Consider the following 21,734-nt stretch of genomic DNA (forward strand, 5'->3'; position numbering starts at 1 on the left):
TGGCTAGCATATGGACGGATGAAATTAAAGTATCAGTAAGCGAATTTTAATCGGAAAGATCATATAATCAGAGGTCAAATCAGTGTAAATTTCAATTCAAGTAGAATCCATATGGGATTAGCCAAAGTTTCAACGATCCATAACTGTCGTTCCTTATGCCAAGTATACATAGATGAGTTGCTGAATCGGAGAGAAGTCCAGCTGCGAGATACCATCCTACCGAGAAGAAAACCCTTTCTTTTTTTGAAACCACCTTCATCACTCCTCCTTTTGCTCAACCACCACCAGTAGAGAGAGAGAGAGAGAGAGAGAGAGAGAGATTTCTAGGGTTATTTTTTTTTTCAGCTTGTCTTGTGGCTAAGAGGGTTTTCATGAGAAAGAAGAGAGGAGATTTCTAGGTTTTTCTCTGTCCCAAGCTCTCTCTCTCTCTCTCTCTCTCTCTCTCTCTCATTCTCTTGGTTTTATTGTAGGTGGAGATTTTGAGGGTTTTCTGTGGGAAGGGAAGATATCTAGGTTTTTTCTTTTCGTTTTTGGAATTTTGAATTTGCTTTGGAGAATATTGAATGGGGATATAAGTTAGGCAGAGGAAGAAGAAACGGCGATGCGAAAATCATTCAAGGATTCTCTGAAAGCCCTCGAAGCGGATATCCAGCATGCCAATACTCTGTAATTCTTTCTCCTTCTCATATTTTCCTCTTTTTCTGCTACTGTTGATTTCTTCTTCTTTTCTTCTTCTTTTTTTTTTTTTAAAAAAGAAAAAATGCAATTTTTATTTTGTAATTGGGATTGATTTTACTTGAAGTCTGTTTGATTTTATTGAATTCTTTGTTTGGGATTTGGATGGAATGCTTTGTTTGTGGATTTTATAGGAATTATTCGAAGATATTGGAATTTCATGGCAATCTCTTTAATTTTCTACTTTTTCTTAACTCTCTCTCTCTCTCTCTCTCTCTCTCTCTCTTTTCTTTTTCTTATTTTAAATAAAAATTTGAGCTGGTATTTAGACCAAACCCTGATTGATTTGCATGCAACCTACTTATACCTTTTCAATTCCAAACTTTTGGAATTGGATGTATGCAAATCAATCCACTTGCGTGTAGTTATCAATTCCTTTTTTTTATTATAAATTATATGGGCTTATCTTATACGACTGGAAATTGTGACTTCTGGTGTTATTTTTGAGTTGGTATCTCTATCTCTCTCCCTTCCCCCATTATCTTTTGTTTTCTGTGGTTCTGTTTTCTTTCACCCTCTTTTTTTTTTCCCCATATATCTGTTATTGTCTGATGAATTAGGATGTGCTTTTGTTGAATAAAATCAGAGTTTTTATTGTATTTCTGGCAATTCTTTCTTCTCCACTGACGGCTTCTGTGGGGTTCTTTGAATCTGGGATTTTTAGCTATGTCCTGAGATTTTCTTTGAATTGTAATAAATTAGAATTGGTTTGACTGTCTATTGCGTCTTAGGGGCTGTTTGATAGAACTTAAATTCAGCACTTGTCACTGAAATTTTATATTTTCAGTGATTTTCATTGATTCAGATCATTTGGCAAATCCAACTTATTAATTGCATAAATTAATTTTCACTGAAAATTTGGGACTTTCTTTCGGCTCCCCTCTCTTCACTTAATGCTGAAGGCTGAACGCTGAAAGTGGCAGTGCATTAAAATTTCCTTTCACATTTGACTAAAATAACCCTAAAATTATTTCAAAATTATTATTAGGCACTTAAATTAATTTCCAAAGCTTATTTTTTTAGTTTATCAAAGGGCTTCTTAGTGGTAAATATTATTACTGAGTAGTGCAAGCTACCTGATGTGGCAGGATTAAGCTTCAATATTTGTGTGTTTAATAATTTGATTGCAAATCTCTTGGCTTGTGACTCATCACGATTCCTCGTATGCTTTCTAAATCCATATTCCAAGCATTTCAAGTTAAACCTTTAGTTATAACGATGTATTTTCAAGACCCAATTTGTATTTTTCAAATAAGCTTAATCAATTGATATGTTAATGTTAGCCGACCCCACTTATTTGGGATAAGGTTCCATGATGATGGATTGGTTGATACATTGTTTCTTTTACCGGCCTTCCCCTTCTCTCTTTATGTTGTGTTATCTCTATTGCTGCTTTTGATTTTGTTTGCATCAGATTGCTATTTGATGAATGCATTCACTTACCAGGATTTGTCCTTTTAAAATAAGTTATGGTATGAGCGCTGGCACTTATCTCCTTTTTTTGTGGTCTTTCTCTTTTCGATACGAAATTCAGGGCTTCGGATTATCCAAGGGAATATGATGGCGCCTGCCTACAGATGAGATTATCGTACAGTCCTGCAGCCCACCTCTTCCTTTTTCTCGTGCAATGGGCTGATTGCAGCCTAGCTGGTCACCTTGGGTTGCTTAGAATCCTTATTTACCAGGTAATGGTTATTTTCTCTACTGTGTACTCTCAATGTATGTGTAGACCCCACTTGCTAATTCATTTTCCTGGATACCGGCTAATCCATTGAGTTGTGACAGGCTTATGCGGATGGGAAGACTACTATGTCTGTTCATGAAAGGAAAGCTAGTATCAGAGAATTTTATGGTAAGCTCATGCTGTGAAGTAATGAAAACCATCTTTAGTTTACATTTTCATGTGAAAATGTGATACTTTTCCACCGGTTGCTTTTTCTTTCTGCACTTTTTTATTTGAAAGAAAGTTGCCATGTTTTCATCTTGGGATGAGACATTTTCTTTTAGATGTTTAGAGATTTTCTTACTTAGAAGGTAGTTTTCACCATGGGCAGCTGTATTCAAAGAGGACTCACCAATGTGGAAGATTGGAAACAGAGAAGTCTGTTTTTCTTTAATTATTTTTTCTTTGAAAGAAAGTTGCCTTGTTTTCATCTTGGGTTGGGACATGTTTTGTTTACATGTTAAGGTACCTGCATAGTTAGAAGTTTAGTTTTCTTCACGATGGGGAGCTGTGATATTTCCCTTTTTACTGGGACCTCAAAGAGGAATCATCATGTGGAAGATTGGAAACAGAAAGAAGTCTGTCTTTTATTTCTCTAGTTTTTCATGTGAGAGAAGTTGCCTTGTTTTTATCATGGGTTGGGACATGTTTTGTTTAAATGTTTAGAGATTTACTTAGAAGGTAGTTTTCATTGTGCAGCTGTAATATTTCCCTCATTACTGCAACTTCAAAGAGGAATCACCGATGTGGAAGATCGGAAACAGAGAGAAGTCTGTTTTGAGAAATATAAGAAAAGGGCTGAAGAAAGGAGGGGCAAACTTTCAGAACTGGAAGCAGAGAGAGAGGAAGAGTGTGGGATTTGTATGGAGCTGAATAGCAAGGTCGTCCTGCCCAATTGCAACCACACATTGTGTATGAAGTGCTATCGAGATTGGTATGCATTTACTGTTTTAATAAATTTAGATTTGTTTTTAGGAGTCAATTTTACTTCTGTTCTATCTTCCATCATTAAAGATTACCATTACCCAATAAAATAACTGCATGGTTTGGTCATTTCAAGCTTGTAGGTGTTGGATTCTTTCACTTTAGGGGATATCAAAAATATTTAGAGAGGAATTGATGATGTTGTGTTATGTTTCAGGCGAGCACGTTCTCAGTCATGCCCCTTCTGTCGAGATTGTCTCAAGAGAGTGAACTCATGCGACCTCTGGATATATGCAGACAACCGGGAAGTCATCGACATGGCCTCAATCTCCAGGGAGAACATAAAGAGGTTGTTCATGTTCATAGATAAATTACCTCTCGTCATACCTGATACCGTTTTTCTTACCTATGATACTCATATCAGATGAGTATATCAATTGGGGAGTTTGCCTTTGGCAGGCTTCATGCTTTGTTTATGTGGTTGGACTGAGTTGTGTAACTGGAGCAGGTATGGTCCCCACAATCAGGAAGCCACTTTTTGTATATATATGGATTAAATATCATGATAGTTGAAATTGTAAATACAGTTTACATCATGCCTTGTCAGGCTTCCAAGTTGATGTTGCTGATTTATGAATCTTGCTTCATTGAATACATGTTGCTGATTTGTGAAATCTTGCTTCATTGAATATGAAGATGATGATATTGTGTTTGGTTGTTCTCTGTGGTTCTTGCATATGGCACTTGTAATTTAGGTTGGATCCTAGGTGTGAGTAGTACAGGGTGCTGCTAAACATCCTCTGAGAGAGAGAGAGAGAGAGAGAGAGAGAGAGAGAGCTTGAATGGTGAATCGGTGCGCATTCCAACAATAATAATCTTTTGTTGCTTGTTTCGAGGTGATGTTTCGTTGAAAAAGAAGGCAGCAGAATCCCTAAAGGTGCGATTGGCTTTCCTCTCTTTACCTTGGAAAGCGATTTGATCCCAAAAGAACAATGAGGGCGTGTTTGGATTAGAGGGCATATTTGGATTAGTGATTCTGACAGTTATGTGCTGTAAACTGTGGTAAAAAGTCATGATTATCGTTATTATGGTAGTCCAAAGGACAGTAAAATGGTGACAGTATGTAATACTAACATGGTATCTTCAGTTTCACATATAAAGTAATTTCGCTGGTTAGATACACTTGGATGTGATCCTTTTCATATGTGTTATATTTAATGTGTTACATTCACACCATCCATTCATTTTGCACAATCATTTTAGGGTGTGTCCTCAAAAATGAGCTTGATCCAACACCTCTATGACCCTGAGAAGTTTTCAATGGCAGGCATTTAATTCCCATTTTAGCTAGGTTGCGGTCCATGTCTTCTTTAGACTTCTCATTTTTATCTCATTTCATTAAATGATCGTGCAAGAGGGATGGATGGTGTGGATATAGCATATACATTATGATGGGGCCCACTAAGGTATACCATGGCAACACACACCTGCTGATTTGTATCATGGGGTGATTTTAGAGGATTAGCTTGATTTGACAAGCAAGCAATATCCAATTAGAGGAAAAGAGTAATGAAAAGAATAATGATGTGAGTTTTACACTACAGTAATCCATTATTTAAACAAGCTATGATATCCACCCGTTTTCTTTTCTTTTTTATATATTTATTAACTTTTTTGGAAGAAATATATCACTTTCATGCTGGTTTTATCCGTCATTGGAAGAAAATTGCACTGTACTTGGCTGATCATAAGTGGCAAAAGCTGCTGGAATCCTCATCCTTTGTTCACCGGCGCAGATGATTGCCCCTAAAGCACTGATGGACCAACGCGATGTGTGAGGTTCTTGTGCAACTATTTAATTGCCGTTGTATGAGGTTCCCTTGCAACTATATAATTGCCCTTAAGAGTCCTGGAACTATCCTAGAAGAGAGGGACATCTTCTTCATTTTCTCCCTCTTGTATGAAAGAAAGGAGAAGATATGATTCATGCACTTTCCCTTCTCTTCTAAATTATCTAAGGGCCCGTTTGGCCGGGTGGATTGGAAGTGTTTGAATGGTATTAAGGTGGATGGCATGGATTTCTAGGTAATAATGGTGCTGTCGGTGGATTGTCTGGAGATCCATGGGATTGATATATCCCTGGATTGCTATATCCAGTCTGTTTGGCGCGCCCGGCCAATCCCGGTTTTAAACTTTCTCATCCCTTCTAATCCCTCCAACCAAACACGTCCCAGGCAAATTTGAAGGATTAGGGTGGATTTGATGGGATTTAAATGTAATGATGGTGATGTCAGCGGATTGTCTTGAGATTCCTGGGATTGGGATCAGATTACCGGCTCTGTTTGGCACGCCAGGGCAATCCCAGGATTTGACTTCCAATCCCTTCCAATACCATCCAATCCCTTCCAATCCGACCGGCCAAACGGGCCCTAAGATGGACTACTTCTAGCTCTGCCCAGCCCTATTCGAGTGAATTGATCAATCACCACTCTGTCCCTTTTCTGCTCCAAACCTGAAAGAGTTTAATCTCTACCACTTGCCCTAGCTACTGAAAAGGAAGAAACAGCTTGATTCTTGGGGGGAAAGGAAGACTTTTGACTGATAGGGAGGTCAACTACTAATGAGTCCAGATCCTCTGTTTGCTAAAACCACGAATTTCATGCTTTTTTCCTCTAGTGATTGGTCCGTCTCAGTCAGCGATGCAAATTCAATGCATTCGGCAATCAAATGGTCCAATTACATTGCAACAATCACAATTTTCCTGCTTGGCGCAAACAGATGATCCGTTTTCTAGATAAAATTAGGATGAAAACAGGTTATAGGTATTGAAATGTCAAGAGGAGCAGATCCAATCAAATCAACTACTTGGTAAACCGTATCTCTTAAAGAGGGACTGGATCAATCAAATCAATAGGATCTCTAATGGGCGACTGGATCAATCAAATCAACCGGATCTTTAGCCGGGGCTAGATCAATCAAATCAAATCAAATCCAACAAATGGGTAAACCAGATCTCTACTTTAGCAGAGACTGGATCAATCAAATCAAATCAAATCCAACTGGCTAGAGCCATATATGTAACAGGCACTGGAATTGGACAAGATAGTTGCTGCTATTTATCTTCATTTGCAATTGTGGGAGGATTTTCAGCTAGATTCAGAATTGGTACTGCCATCCTTGCTCATTTTCATTTCATTGATACCATTTATCAATTGTCAAATTACTTTGGGAATTAAGGAAATGATTGAAACTGGAATTTTCTTCTCTTGAAAATTTAAAGAGCTTGTGGTTTTCGTTTTTCATCAAAACCGGTTTCCTTGACGACTCTCTCTCTCTCTCTCTCTCTCTCTCATCTCTTGAGACTCCACCCTTCAACATGGCTGTATTACTAAAGCTGCAACTTCCTGATGGTGGGTGGGTCCCATGCCAAACCATGAACAAAGATCCTGGATCATCCTCACGAGTAGGCATTCCATAACCAGTTGGGAGACCCACCCTAGCTTAAACAAAAATATCGTGTATGGAATCCTCAAATGTCTCTGCCATATTTAAGGATGGGTGCATGACATGAGTGTACGTCTCCTTACAAAAAAAGGTAAGCTTTTTCTTTATAGGAGCATATTGCATTATTTCCTCCCACAAGCTGTGCTCCCGATGGTTACTTGCCCTACATCCTACTGTTACCGGTAAATGATACAGTAGGTCGTTACCTGCCATATTAGGGTAGACATCCAATGGCAAGATGACAGCTCATCTCCAACGTGGGTCTCAAAACTCACCAATTCCCTCTCTTTGATTGGGTATCTGCTCTACCCCAGTAGGAAGCGCTTTGGGTTCGACCCCCGATCCACTGAGGTCTCGCAGTGATGTACGTGCCTTACATCAACACCGACCGTCCATTTTAACAGCTCATTTTAGGGCCTGATTCCAAAACGAAAGCATATCCAAATCTTAGGTGGACCATACCACAGGAAACAGTCGTGATTGAATCCCCACCATTAAAAACTTCATGGGGGCCACGGGAATGTTTATTTTCCATTCAACCTGTATATAGACCACACAAATATCAGCTTGATCAAAAAACTTTTGTGACCCATGAAAAAAGGTTTTTAATGGTCTATTACCACTGTTTCCTGTATTATGGTCCACCTGAGATTTGGATCTGCTTCACATTTTTTGGGATCATGCCCTAAAATAAGCTTTCAAAATGGATGGATGTCCAATGCAAGGCACATACATACATCACAGCGGGCCCCACTGTCAGGGATCCAACCCACCTCGGTGGATCTGAAGCCGTGCCTAACCCAGTAAAGGTTATGGTATTATCCCCCAACAGAACAGTCGTTGATCCCTGGACCAACACAAGCACTCTGCTGAGTATGCTACAGTCGCTGAACCACCAACTCTCTAGCCTGGCTAACCAATTCCAATTTAGGCCTCTCTCTTTCTAGTTTCAAGAGCAAGGAATTTATTCATTGGGATCCACCTTGGGTCTTAATCATGAACTCCAGATGGGGTGGGTCTTAATCAAGAACTCCAGATGGGATCCACCTTGGGTCTTAATCAAGAACTCCAGATGGGATACACACATGCAACTGAATGATTCTCCATAAGTAAACCATCTAACTTAAATCATTCATGTTGAGGAAGCATCCCTGAAATGGCACTCAAATCTTCTTTTCCACTCCCAATTTTAGTGCCCATACACTTTTCATCACATCACCATAGCCCATAGCCACAGGCCCTCCTGTCCACAACTGCAAGTATTTGGGATGAAATGTATGTGGTAATTCTCTCTCTCTCTCTCTCTCTCTCTCTCTCTCTCTCTCACCTGCCTGATCTTTTTGCCCCCACACAGTTGTCAGGTTGGCACAGCTACATTGACTTTTCCCAAAGGAATAGACATGCATTTCTTGCAGAAACAGAAGAATATGAGAATGCTTAAACTCTCATGTTAAAAGCCCAAGGCGTGTTGTGAGAGCACATGATATTATACCAACTTGATAAGGGAAGCAGAAAACAGAAATAAATATACAGGTAATTCTAATAGGGATATATAGCAACACTCTGGGAGCTGCATTCTTTCCCATTTTGAAAGGCAACCACTTGTATCCTAAGGTAAGATCATACACATTTCAGAATCAACGGTTTGCATTGATTATACTCCCCCAAGCCACATAGGCCATCATCTTCAATCATCATCTTCATCATCATCATCTTCCTCCTACAGAGAATCATGCCCCCTATCATTAGTACTCGATAAGTAAAAAGGACTTTGATATAGGTAAGAAAAACAATGTTAAAAATGTCAATAAACCTCCTATGTTGATGTATTTCCTAGAATAACACAGGATTTACGGATCTTACAGTTCTCCCAGAAACACTCTTCAGAATCATCAATTACCCATGACTCTAGATTGTATATTATGATTGCAAGTGATTCTTGCTGAAACTAGAGTGGTCAACAGGCCAGCCTGGGGTTAGGTTTGGCCCCAATTTGAACGGTTCCGGTCAGGCATATTAAAAAAATTGATTTTTCCTTGGTCCGAGGCAGGCCCATTGACAGCCCAAAGCCAAAACAGTAGCAGTTTTGGGAATTTCCTCGATGTGGAAAAACCAAAACTGCAGTGAGTGTGAATTCCCACAGCATGATTGATGGTGAGGTCACCAGAACTTGAGCATCTCGGAAGCAGAGATTTTCGAAATTTGACCTTGCAGTGAGGAGGTGAACGGGGAACATCTTCAACCTAGAATGCAAATTTTTTTTAATGACCAAGGACATTGAACTCCAACAAACTCAAATGGGAACTCGAAGCCATGACTGGGCCACGATCACATGCTGGTTCTGAAGCTAAAAACTTGCTGGATGGGTAGATGGTTTCTTTAAAAATGATAGGCAAGTCTCCTCTTTTCAGAAGTTTACAGTAAGTTGTTCAGTTACAAAGTGCTACACAAAACCATTATAGTAGACCCATTTGCTCAGACAGAAGTCTCGGCATCTTTTATGAAGCATGTGCAAGTGTTTGTGCACGTGCAAGAACGTGGACGGGCACCAGCAAAGACAACTCAACCAACAGGGAACTTTAGGAAATTTACCTCCTCACTTTCCTCATCATCATCATGAACTTCCGATTTCGACCTATCGGACTCCTCATCACCATCATCAGCCATACTTTCCTGTCAGAAAGAATACCAAAAAATGATTAAACAGACCAGCCAAGAGGATTTCATCATGGTTCTAAAACTCACTCTCAACTTGAAACTCAGCCAAGTCACTTGGAAACATGAATAATGAGTCACAGCAAGACACAGCAAGACTCGCTGCTTTGTCCTTTTTTAATTAAAAAGTAAAAAAGAACAAGGGCTAAATTGGAACCCATGATTTCTTGGGAGATGCTAGAGTACCCAACCACCAAGCTATGCACTATCTGCTTTCTTACTTATTCTATAATAAATATTATCATCATCAAGTATCAATTATCGCATCAAGTCAGGTCAAATCTTCGAGTTGGCCCGGCCTGAATTAACATTGAGTCAAGTTTTTGGGTTTTTTAAATATAGATTTCATCGGATATGATAGAAAGGCTCTCTATTATGTGCTTGCCTGTTTCTTGTTGTAGGCTGAAATAAGCTTTTCATACTCGCCCTTCTTCTTTGCAGCTTTGGCTTCAAAAGGAGCTTTCTCCTGTTGACCATCACATAAAACAAAAGGCACATGTAAATATTACATATTGCATAACTATCATTTACATACAATAACAAGGTAGGGGCAGGGACAAAAGGACGAATATTTGTTCTGAGAACAGTTGTTTCTAGGACAGCACCAATTATGTTTCCAACAAAATGTTGCCTTCAAAAGTTAAATCTTAAGCTCAACAAAGAGATCCAGAGAGATCCAAAGCAGTCAGGAACTCACCAAGATGACCCAACTTGATAAGGATAACAAGAAATCATGCAAGAGCATCAATTATAATATCAATTCACTAAGTACAGTTTCTTGACAGATTCCAATAACTTGCCATGGCTTTCAAGGGTACCAAGGTATTCAATAATGGTAATGACAGCCATAACAGGCATTTTTTTAATTTTAATTTTATTTTTTTTATTTATTTATTTTTGCAATTAACAGTAAGTTATGGAAAAATATCCCTATACAGGGTTACGGGCCATTTTTTCCATAACGGCAGCTACGACCCCATAAGGTGTAATGGTGCCCTCTGTTACCTTTACATTACAGCCGTTACGTAACTGTTTTTGGATATAATGGATTCTACGTAACTCGACATAACAGATTCAATCCCTACTGATTGCTTTAAAATCTCCCAGAATCAACTTTGACTTGATAAAGACTCAAGGCCAAGCTAAAGGGTAGGCTTTTTTATAACCCTGTAAGAATTTGACCAAGTTGACCAAATTGTTAAAAAGTCCAAATGAGAATTCAAGAAACTCCAATACATAATCGAAACTTGACAAATCAGGCTCCAAATAAGTTTCTAAACAAGAAGACTCGTCAAGTACTCAATAGGGCTTTCTGCCAACTTGAGATGGGCCCTTGTCAAGTCTAACTCATGCTCCAAGGTTTTAAACCTTATAGTCTAGGCCCAAATTTTCACCCTCACCTGGCTTGGGCAGACAACTAGATATTCAAAATCACAATACAATCGGCCTACACAGACTGGTTGGTGCATATGCTAAATTGAGTGGGAGAAACACGTCAATGAATTTGGCAACGACTTCACAAAAATGAAAGATCACTTGAATTTTCTATGCTAAATTACATCATCAGATTTCAAAGACCTGTCATCTAATCTTTCATTACCTTTAACAAATTTCAAGGTTTTAATTACTTCCAGCAAACGTCAGAACACTTACAGCATCAGACATTGACTTCCACTTCTCTCCCCCAGCCTTCCCAACCTTCAGTTGCAGCATCCAACCTCCAAATTAATTAGTCAATCCAAAACCCAAATCAACTAAATTGCAATAGGAAATCACCTTAAAACCCCTTCAATACTTACAGCTGAGACAGCCTTCACATTAGGATGCTCTTGTTTGTAAATCTTTCTAAACTCTTCTCTGTATGATACAATATAAAAAAGAGAAGATAAAATAAAAATGCAAACTGCTTACATAATTCACCATCTTAAACACACACACACACACACACACAATTCACCATCTTAAACACACACACACACACACACACACACACACACACACAGGGAGAGAGAGGGAGAGACTTACAGAAAAACAAAGAAGGCGCTTGGGGGCCTTTTTGGTTTGTTAGGATCCTTTTTGGCTGTTTTTTCTTTCTTGCCCCGTTTTGTACTACTCTTATCAACTTTAATAGCAGCTTTGCGCTTCCCAACCTTTCTGAAATGAAGAAAGGTACATGACCATCACCAAATACGTTCAGGTAGTAATCATTTTAAGCGATATACAGTGTAGTGAGTTTAACTCTGGAATTAGCGGTTAAAATGTCTGGGAAAAAGTTCCCTGATCTTGTCCTTGTGGGCCCATTTCAGCTGAAACTGCCTGTTTACGTTATTTTTGCCAGATTGGACGAAAGTGGAATGCAATTTCAGCAAAATAAAAAATGGGGGTATTTTGCTTCTGGAATAGGGACCAAAATGAAACATTTCAGCTGAAACATGAGTGACTGCTAAGATATAGAGAAATTTTCCATATCTTATCCTTCTATAGACCAGTATCTCTACAATAATGTATTTTCAATAAAGTCCGGGTTCTCTGTTAGCAACCGACAGTAAACTTCCCTATTGCACATGAAGTTGGTGATGTGGCATGGAGCAATGGTTGGGTTATCCATCCCATGGCTCCCATCATAAAAACCATGCCCCCGAAATATCCCAAATTGGAAGATCCTAGCCATCAATCTCTAGCCTTCTTACCATCGACCATTCAAGTATGGACTGTTGGGGTACTTCTTAACCATCTACTTACAAGCCAATCATTTAAAGGTTTGGATGATTTGATTGAAGAGATTTTGAGGAAATGGTCTATGATGGGGACCATCAGCTCAATACTTCAATGGTCTAGATCACCAAACCATGGACACCACATGACCAAACACAGTGAATGTGCTATATAAACCACTAATACATAACCCAACCTCTTTTCTCAACATCATCTATTGGGACCGGCATGTCACTGCAACAGGCTTCATAGACCTCATGTCTATGTCCATGTCACGTGCAATCATATGAGAACCGAAACATGAAACAATGTCCCTCAACTACAGATCCAAAAGATAAATGCTGATTGTAAAATATGAAACAACACCATCACTGTCTCGAAGCATACGGGAAAAAAGAAGGAGAAGGATTAACAACAATAAACATGAGCTTTTAATCAACCTGTCTTCAACTGGCTTCAAAGCTTCCTTGGTTTCCTTCTTCGTAGCCCCCTTTCCCTTTGCTGCCTTCATTTTAAGGAAAATTTTTCCTACAATAATGAAAATATAAATTAACAGCAGTCGATAAAATAGCAGAGCCCAAACAAGAACTCCAATTTAATGACTAGCTGATCAACTAGGACAAGTTCAATGAATTTGCTGCAGTGTTCAAACATCGTACTATACAAGCTGGATTCAGTTGGGACCTGAATGAGTTGCCAGATTGAAATCAAATGTGTCAAGCGAGTAGTAACAGTTTCGGTCTTTAGGTGAGAGATACTCTGAACTGCTATTTAAAACCATGATTTGGTGGGGCCCCAAGCAGGCAAACATAGAATCCAGACTCCAAATCAATAAATTTAGCTAAGTTTCTCATTGACATAGCAATGCTGAATTGAAGAGATGGATTTGGGAGTGTGTCCAAGATTTTGAACATTGATTCACAATGAAATACATTGGCATAAAACCAAGCATTTTCACAGCACAATTAAATGTAAATGCGGACCTAACTTTCCCGCGGTCCAAATTGCTCTAATGGCAGCTGAATAGTGGGTGGTGAATATCACAAAAAGCTCCCTATGGGATGAACCAAAACATCCAATTGCCCCCCTGATGATTGTGGAACACTACTCATCATTGTCAATTTCATTGGACGACTAGGATTATCTGATAGAAGACCCCCATCACAAAATGGAACCATTCGATAAAACTGGTAAGCTTATTGAAACGTAATCTCCAGTAGTACCAGCGTTCCGTTTCTTTTGATCGAGCTTACACAAAAAAATTCTGATAAAACCACTTAAAAAAAAAAAAATCTAAACTGCAGCGTCAGGGAACCTCAAACAACGAATTAAGAATTAACAAATCTAAGAGATTTATCAGAAGCTAACGTTTCAAAATCAAAGTCAAAACATGAAAAGAAAAATGCATAAGAAGATATATATGCTCGATAACCCTAAACCTACAAACCCTGTCAACCCAAACACAGTATCAGTAAACAGAGAAAGACCCATTAGCAACAATCCATAACACTCACGAATTCATCTACAACAAGCAATACAATTGGGCACGGCACGACACAAATGAAGATCAGATCAATATAAAATATTTTATATCAAGGACATGCTATACAGAGATCAACAAAAAAAAAGAAGAGAAATTTCAGGAAAAAAGAATTCTTTTCTTCAAATTCCAATTAAATTTCTTCCTTCCATGAACCAAAAAAATAGAGAGAGAGGAATCGAAAGGAGATTAAACTGATCTCAGGGTTAGAGAAATCCAGAAAAAATAATATAAAAGCCAAAATGAGATTTAAAAAAAAAAAGAAAAGAAAATGAAAATATCTCAGATACCAGAGAAGAAAAAGATGGATTACTAAGTAATGAAATTCACAAAAACATAGAAAAATAGTAGGAGAATCAGTTCCTGAAAATAAACAATTTAAAAAGAAAAAGGAGGAGGAGGAGGAAGAACATACCCAATGAAAAAAAACCAATAAATAATAAAAATCAAAAGAAAAATTCAACAAAAGCTCATCAAAAACCAAGGTCAGATCTACCAGCAAATGAGAAAAATATATATATAATTAAAAAAGAAAAAAGAAAAAAAGAAGAAGGAATATATACCTTTGGAGGTGGGAAGCGTCTGCAATCCCACAGCAGAGAGAGAAGTAATCAAAAAAGAAGAGAGAAAGCGAAGCTAAAGCCAGGCATGAGAGGTGAGAAAGAGAGGCATATGAGTACGTACGACCGACTCCCTTGGAATTCTTTCACTGACTTCTCCACCCGGTAACTCTCTCCCATTTGTTGCCACACAGCTAGCTCGTGATAATGTGGTAACTGGCTATCACCGGTTCCCTCGATTGGCATCTGCCCAGGTTCTCTCTTTCCAGGGAGGAAACGACAAAGGAGATATTTTTCTTTTGGGGATACAATGCTTGTACACGTGTCAGGTTCGATCTACTTCCCACGACCTGAAACTGATGGTGGAAAATAGAGTTGTTTGATGGTGGAAACGGAATGGAAACAAGTGAATATGGGCCATCCGTTGTGGGTCCGACTAGATAGACGGTTAAGATTGAGAAAAAGGTATGCCATATGTAATTTAGTGGGAGATGTCACTACCCTGTTTCTTTCTACAGCATCTTGCCTAAGATCTCAAGGGACACGTGGGGTGAATTGGGAGCGGTTGACGTGGACACGAGGAAACGGATGGACGGCGTGTTGTATAACACAAACATGGTGGTGCGCTCCAGAGCTTTGGAGGACTTTTGACGCGTTGTGATTTTAACGGGACTGCCGGCCTCTGCGAACGACCTGCACCGGCGGCCCCCATTCAAATAATGCCATAAAATAGAATTGGAAGCGGATAAGGGTGAGACCCCCTGCTTCTCGGTGCCCCCGCCGTCCAGGCAGTGGTTATGTGGGGCCAACCATAATATATGAGTTTTATTCACGCCGTCCATATAATTTTTTCTATATCATTTTATACCATGAGCCTAAGGCGCGTGCAAAGCTTAGCTGGACTACACTACATGTTTATTTGCCCTTCAATCTATTTATAAGGTTATATAAACATGGAATAAGGGAAAATGTTAAGCTGATTCCCACTGTTTACTTTATGGTATACTTGAGCTTTGTTTCTATCTCATTTTTTATTTTATACCTTAAAATAATATGAAAAAAATAGATGGACAATATAGATAAAATCCATTGTAGACATTTTATCCCAAATTGATAAGCTGATTAAGTTTGAACTGATGGATGGTTAACTAAATCTCAATCTTAAATCTTAAACCTATAATTCTAAACCTTAAAATTAGCCTATTCAACCTATTAAACCTAGTTAACCTAACCCAGTCAATTTAACCCTAAACCTAAAACCCTATAACCTTGAGTTAGCTCGATGAACCAAGTCTCTTAGTCAACTCACCTTATACAACAACCCAGTCAACTCACGTAGTTAAGCCCAAAACCAAGGCCGAACTCAAGACCAAAAGCAAGCCTAATCGAAGAAATAGGCAAAACCTCAAAGTAGCAACTATCATAACAGATCCTTAACATGCTTGGAGGAGGCTTTCTACAAAAGTATGGAGTCCAAATGGGGACTGACGATGACTAACTTCCCACCGACCACATGGACTCTCCTTCTCTGGGGTGACATCCCTCAAGCATGTGGAATCTCCCATTTTCAAACCCTAAGTCTGTGATTGAGGTGTATTTACTTCGATACCCACTTCCTTCTTCAAAATTACACTTTTATTACACCATTCAACTAATGAGATGACGCCATGTGGCAATATCCAATCCTAACCCTTCAACCACTTTTTGCCCTCAGAGTCACCGACAATTACCAGGAAACTAGGTTTGGAGGCTATAAATAGCCACATCCCCTTCTAATTTCAAATACCCACTACACCCAGAAGCATCAGGAATTTAGAGGGATTTCCTCACTACATCCTGTAGATCTTGATTCATTCCTCCACCAAGGAGACTAAGAGTGAGAGTGAGAGAGAAAGTCCATCCCTCGTCTAACTTAGCCTAGCCATAGTCTAAACCTCCAGCGCCACCTAAGTTTAACTCCGAGCCACTCGATTTAGCCACGCGATACTACCATTTATCTAACCATTCAAGTTTTAATCAATTTTATCAAATCAGAGCATTAGCATCGTGTAGTATTCATTCCCTTCTCAACTCCCTTGCACCACGTATATATCAATATTACATTGCATTTCATCGTTTTCTCGCATCTAACTGGCGGGCGTATGCTCTGAGGCTTGTTGATATAATTGAAACAGGTCCAACAAAAACCTTAGCTAGTTAGCTATCATTTTGTCATCATATACATTGCATTCTATTGTTTTCTCGTATCTGATTGGCGGGCGTATGCTATGCGGCTTACCAATATAATCAGAATCGGGCCACCAGAAACCTTAACTTATCATAAACAGCTATACATAATCAAGTATCCTATACATTATATTTCTACATACTTTGCATCCTACATTTGATCATTTTGAATGTATGCTCTGCAGCTTGCCAATATAATTGAACCCTGCCTATCAGAAATTCGGATCAACCAATCATCATTGCCATTTTATCACATTATATTTTCTACATGCGAGAAGTAGTATTATTTTTAAGAAATTAATTAGATCTTGTGAAGTAAAGGCCAGGCAGAATGGGTGCCTAACACCTTCCCTCTCTATAACTGCAGTCCCTTGCTCAAAATCTTTCGAACGTATACTTACGAGTCATCTTAGGGTAAGGATCTTCGGGTTTTCAATTTTAAGTGTTACTAGAGGTCTAATCAACTGTAGTATTATAATAATTAGTTAGTGGTAACTCTAGTCAAATATAATATCATTTTACTCTACATGAAAGACTCCGGGTGAGGCAACCAATGTTTGGAAAATTTCAATGGTGGGTGTCATTATTCCCACTATTTTCTGTCTCGTGGTCCACCGAAGCTCCGAACATGCTTTATTTTTGGGGATTATGCCCTGAAATGAGCTGTAAAAACAGATAAATGGCAGGGATATGAAACACATAAATCACAGTGGGCTCCACTGCTTCTAACACCGGCTAGCTGGATGGTGCTAGCTCATCGCGCAATCGGCTTCGGATGCACTCCCGTTTTGTCACCTACGAAGTTGAAACGTTGAGCAACGGAACGTAGTAAAAGCCCATATCACAAGCAAAATTCACCCTGAAATAACGCAAGGACACGTGGCACATGTCTGAAGGTCATCGAGAGGGCCCCACCACTGATGGGACGTGGACTAAATATCTCTTATCCGAATTGCTCAAGCGGGTGAATATGAGCAGTTGGCCTGCCTCAAAAATCCGTCAACCGAACGAACGCGACTTCGCTGCAACCTCGTAATCAGCGCTGTGGGTGGGACCCTGACTTTAGGGCCCATCTAGATGAATGTGTTGTATATCCACACCGTCCATCTGTTTTTCCGGATTATTTTAGTGCATTATCCCAAAAATTCAGTACATACAAATTTTACGTGGACCACACCACGGGAAACAGTGATTATTGACCATTAAAAACCTTTTGTGGGCTAAAAAAGTTTTGGATCAAGCTGATATTTGTTTGTTTCCTTTCACACAGGTATATTTGACCTTTTCAACAGGTTAGATATTCAACAAACATTACGGTAGACCTTGGAAGTTTTTAATGGTGGACCATCAATGACCACTGTTTTGGTCCGTCTGAAATTTGGATTTCCTTCATTTTTGGAACCATGCCATAAAATAAGCTGGAAAAATCGATAGACGGAATAGATATACAAAGAATGAATGGAGATGAGCCCTAACCCACATCCATGATTCCCTGTCGCAGCCAAGTGGCGCTCCCACCGAAGGGTTACTGTAACAGGAGTCTGTCAGATGAATGGTCCAGATGTAATACACGCTATCTCGCAATCTTATCTAGTATCAGTATTGCTCCTTAAAAATAGCTGGCATCATTTTCAGTAACAACGATGGATTTGTCTGGTTCTACTGATTTTTTCTTATTGGGTCGGTGAAGGTTTCGATGTCAAACTAAGCTAAGTGCTCCATCTTTGATATTTAGAGAGTTGGGCCCACTTTGAAGTGTTCTTTGGATGGTGATTGAGTTGGAACGAGTCAACTAGGTCATCACCCACTCCCTCTCTCGTTGAAATTAAGGCCGTTTCTAGGTAGATGATTAAGAAGCTCTTCTTCAAGTCAACCCATGATTTTTCATGAATCAGGCTACTTTACAGTATCATGTTTGATTATTAGTAATGGAATGTTACATGCACCCCGTGCAATAATGACATGTCAGTAATGAAAAAGCATTATAATATATTTATAAAAATATAAAATTTTATAAATAAAAAAATAATAATTATTTTATATAAAAAAATCTTTACTTTTTCTTGCTAGCCGCACGTCCACGTGACACTTTTTCACAAACATATATATAATGTTATACAACCAATCCACATCTTATGCATATATTCCAAATCTGATAAGGATTTTCAATCCAACCTTAGGTATTAAGGTGTGAATCACACCACACATCATATGTTTGCTGCATTTAGTATTGGCTTGAATAGAGCCTACAGTCACATGGCATGCCATGATTAGTCGCATATCCTATTACATTAAAGCATGATAAAACAACATATGGTTTTTTGTAGCATTTCCTGCCAATGACTCTTATTAGGGCCTGGTTGGGAGCGCGGATTTGGAACCCCCTGGATTCGGAACCCTAGGATTGGAAACCTCCTGGATTTGAAATCCTTTCAGTGTGTTTGACACCCTAGAGTGTGAATCAACTTTAATCCAAAAGTACTTATGCACTGTATATTTACAGGGGTTTGAATTTAATTACTTAATCAATTTTAATATCTCTAGTTAGTGAGATATGTAATTTTTGACACGATGGTTGTGATAAGCCCACTGAAATATATGATTTGCCCAAAAATGATGAAATTCCAAGTCTCGGATGGGCCACAAGCACGAGATCATGTCTAAGTGACTAACCAACGATTTTCAATCGCTGATTTACATGGACAATGTTTGGACGGTGCTGATCATCATTAGTGGGCCATGTGCCCAATAGAATGATAGTGTATAGTGACACACATGTTGCACCTACAACTATTGAATGATTTTAGGTGCAATCCAAGCTCTCACCGTGGATTGCAGGGGATTTGAAAACCCCAGTTGCTTTATGCTGCCAAACAATAGGGGATTTTAAACCCCTCAGATCCCCTTCAATCCACGATGCCAAATGACCCCTTAAGAAGTTTTGGGAGCTAAGTAATTAGGCTAGCTGTTGTCTCTTGTTCATGAGATGAGTTTGTAGGGTCAATTTAATGTGTGTGAATAATCCAGGGTTCAGTCCTTAATTCTTTTACTTTCTTATAAATAAAAAGTAGTTGGGCTCTTTGCATGCATATGAGTTCTCTCCACTAGTAAATCGCCATGCTCGAGGTTATATTTTTTATTTACACACTCACAAACCCACCCACATCACATAGGTGCTTGAATCATGACCGAAAGAAAGTCTATCTACCCCCACACCATGAACAACTTTTATTTATTTATTTTATTTTAACACATGCACTCACGGTACCCAATAGACACGCATGCACTCACACCATAGCAATGGGTTCTTAAACCCATGACCTTATATTGAAACTCTTATGAGTCTACCACCAAGGCATGAGTAAGGTCCCACCACTCGTAAGGTTATCAACACAAAGTTACGATAAGATAAAGTTGATGCAGTCTCTTATCTTGCGCTCGAGGTTACTAGATTAGGGCTGTACACGAACCGGGTTAGCCCGATTAACTCGCTTGACTCGGCCCGAAAAAGCTCAACTTGGCCCGACCCAGAACTGAGTTCGGGCGGGACGGGCCATTTTCTTCGGCCCGAAACTTGACTCAGCCCGACTCGGCCTATATATATATATATATATATATATATATCCTAAATTCTTACCCAGTTACCCTAACCATTTGGAGCAATCCAGGACGTCCAAATCGTGGGTCCCTAGTTACCCTAACCATTTACAGCAATCTAGGCTGTCCAAATCGTGGGTCCCTTTGTAGATGGACCAAAGTCCCAAAAATCTATGGCAAAAGCCCTTCCCAAAAATTAAGGTCGTTCAAGTTATCTGCCAAAGCCCTTCCCATGGAGTAAATGGAGTAGAGTAAAAAAATCAAGGCCGTTCAAATCGTGGGTCTGAAACTGGCCCGAACCGCCCGATTGCTGACCGGGCCGGGTTCGGGTTGGACAAGTTGGCTCGATGACCGGTCCGGGCCGAGTTCGGGCTGGTTTGGTTGGTGACTGGGCCGGGCCGAGTTGAGCCCAATTCAACTCGGTTCAGCCAGATGTACACCCCTATTACTAGACAAAGTTACAACAAGATAAAGTTAATGGATTCCTTTATTAGGTGGTCAAGGTTACTAAATAGAGTTACGACATGATAAAGTTGATGGATTCTTTATCACTCGCGGCTTGGTGGGTGGATCCTTGATTGTGGGACCCACCATAATGTATGTGCCTTACATCTGCAGCATATATACAATTTGACAACTCATTTTAGGGCATGGTCTAAAAAATGAAGCAGATCAAAATTTCAAGTGGACCATGCAGGAAATAGTGGTAATTAACCATTAAAAACTTCTTATGGGCCACAATAGTTTTGGATCAAGCTGATGTTTGTGTGTTCCCTTCGTCCAGGTCTATGTGACATTATCAATAGGTTGGATGGCAAATAAACATTCCAATAGACCTTAAGAAGTTTTTCATAGTGGCTATTCAATTAGTATTGTTTTCTGTGGTGTGGTGTGGTCCACTTGAGATTTGGATCTAATTCATTTTTGAGCTCATGACCTAAAATGAGCTGTCAAAATGGATAGACAGTGTGGATGTAAGCTGCATGTATCACTGTACACTCCACAGTCCGAGATCCAACAAAGTTGCGTCCTCCTCTCATCCCAAGTGGATCCCACAGTTCATAGGGTACTGATGATGAGCTGATAGAGTCATCTAAATGTTATTATTTTATCGAAAATACTCTTGTGATGATAATGAATATTTGGTGTTTGACAGCAAACACTGACAAACCTACGTGGATTGTGCTATTTGCTGTTTGGGTGACATAAATTAGCATATCATATATCAATAACGATGGAATAGATAAATTTTTATTTACCTTTTAAAAATAAATAAGTTATATTATAGTACCACGTGTGTTTGAATCACATAACCGTAAGACCCCACTACGGATGTGGATTTTCTGCAAAAGCTTTTGCAGAAGTTCTGCTGCAGGAAGCTAGGTGGGTCCTCCGTGATGTGATGTTTGTGAGAAATCCACTCAGTTCATCTTTCTTTTTTTCGGTTCATTTTAGAATATGGTATATAGGATAAAAAATGAGGCATATCCAAAGC

General features: G+C 39.2%; 2 protein-coding genes across 4 annotated transcripts; one reads left to right on the top strand and one right to left on the bottom strand.

Annotated features, from left to right (window-relative positions):
• Positions 1-254: 254 nt before the first annotated feature.
• Positions 255-4,103, top strand: LOC131252536 (E3 ubiquitin-protein ligase AIRP2-like). The gene is made up of 6 exons (XM_058253122.1): positions 255-398; positions 471-666; positions 2,270-2,420; positions 2,521-2,587; positions 3,158-3,392; positions 3,600-4,103. The coding sequence occupies exons 2-6, from the start codon at positions 602-604 to the stop codon at positions 3,808-3,810; spliced, it is 729 nt and encodes a 242-aa protein (XP_058109105.1). The 5' UTR covers positions 255-398; positions 471-601; the 3' UTR covers positions 3,811-4,103.
• Positions 4,104-8,279: 4,176 nt separating this feature from the next.
• LOC131252537 (high mobility group B protein 1) lies at positions 8,280-14,575 on the bottom strand. 3 transcript variants are annotated; one of them, XM_058253123.1, is made up of 8 exons: positions 14,420-14,575; positions 12,757-12,844; positions 11,627-11,755; positions 11,401-11,458; positions 11,255-11,299; positions 9,987-10,067; positions 9,479-9,559; positions 8,280-8,606 (listed from the first exon to the last, which is right to left on the bottom strand). In XM_058253123.1, exons 2-8 carry the CDS (start codon positions 12,825-12,827, stop codon positions 8,574-8,576), a joined length of 498 nt encoding a protein of 165 aa, XP_058109106.1. In that variant the 5' UTR covers positions 12,828-12,844; positions 14,420-14,575; the 3' UTR covers positions 8,280-8,573. The 3 variants fall into 3 exon arrangements, with proteins under 3 accessions (XP_058109106.1, XP_058109107.1, XP_058109108.1); XM_058253124.1 differs by having other exon boundaries at positions 8,280-8,625; XM_058253125.1 differs by lacking the exon at positions 9,479-9,559.
• Positions 14,576-21,734: the final 7,159 nt, after the last annotated feature.

This window comes from Magnolia sinica, chromosome 8 (assembly GCF_029962835.1).
Source record: "Magnolia sinica isolate HGM2019 chromosome 8, MsV1, whole genome shotgun sequence".
Taxonomy (NCBI): domain Eukaryota; kingdom Viridiplantae; phylum Streptophyta; class Magnoliopsida; order Magnoliales; family Magnoliaceae; genus Magnolia; species Magnolia sinica.

Bases quoted from the DNA above. Each gene is read 5' to 3' on its own strand.
- LOC131252537 (XM_058253123.1), bottom strand. From the start codon at position 12,827: ATGAAGGCAGCAAAGGGAAAGGGGGCTACGAAGAAGGAAACCAAGGAA. The intron at 9,560-9,986 runs GCAAGCACATAA...TCTTTCTGACAG, and splicing joins CAGCCTACAACAAGAAACAG to GAAAGTATGGCTGATGATGG. The intron at 8,607-9,478 runs GTAAATTTCCTA...GATTCTCTGTAG, and splicing joins ATGATGAGGAAAGTGAGGAG to GAGGAAGATGATGATGATGA.
- LOC131252536 (XM_058253122.1), top strand. From the start codon at position 602: ATGCGAAAATCATTCAAGGATTCTCTGAAAGCCCTCGAAGCGGATATC. The intron at 2,588-3,157 runs GTAAGCTCATGC...TTCATTGTGCAG, and splicing joins TAGTATCAGAGAATTTTATG to CTGTAATATTTCCCTCATTA. The intron at 3,393-3,599 runs GTATGCATTTAC...GTTATGTTTCAG, and splicing joins ATGAAGTGCTATCGAGATTG to GCGAGCACGTTCTCAGTCAT.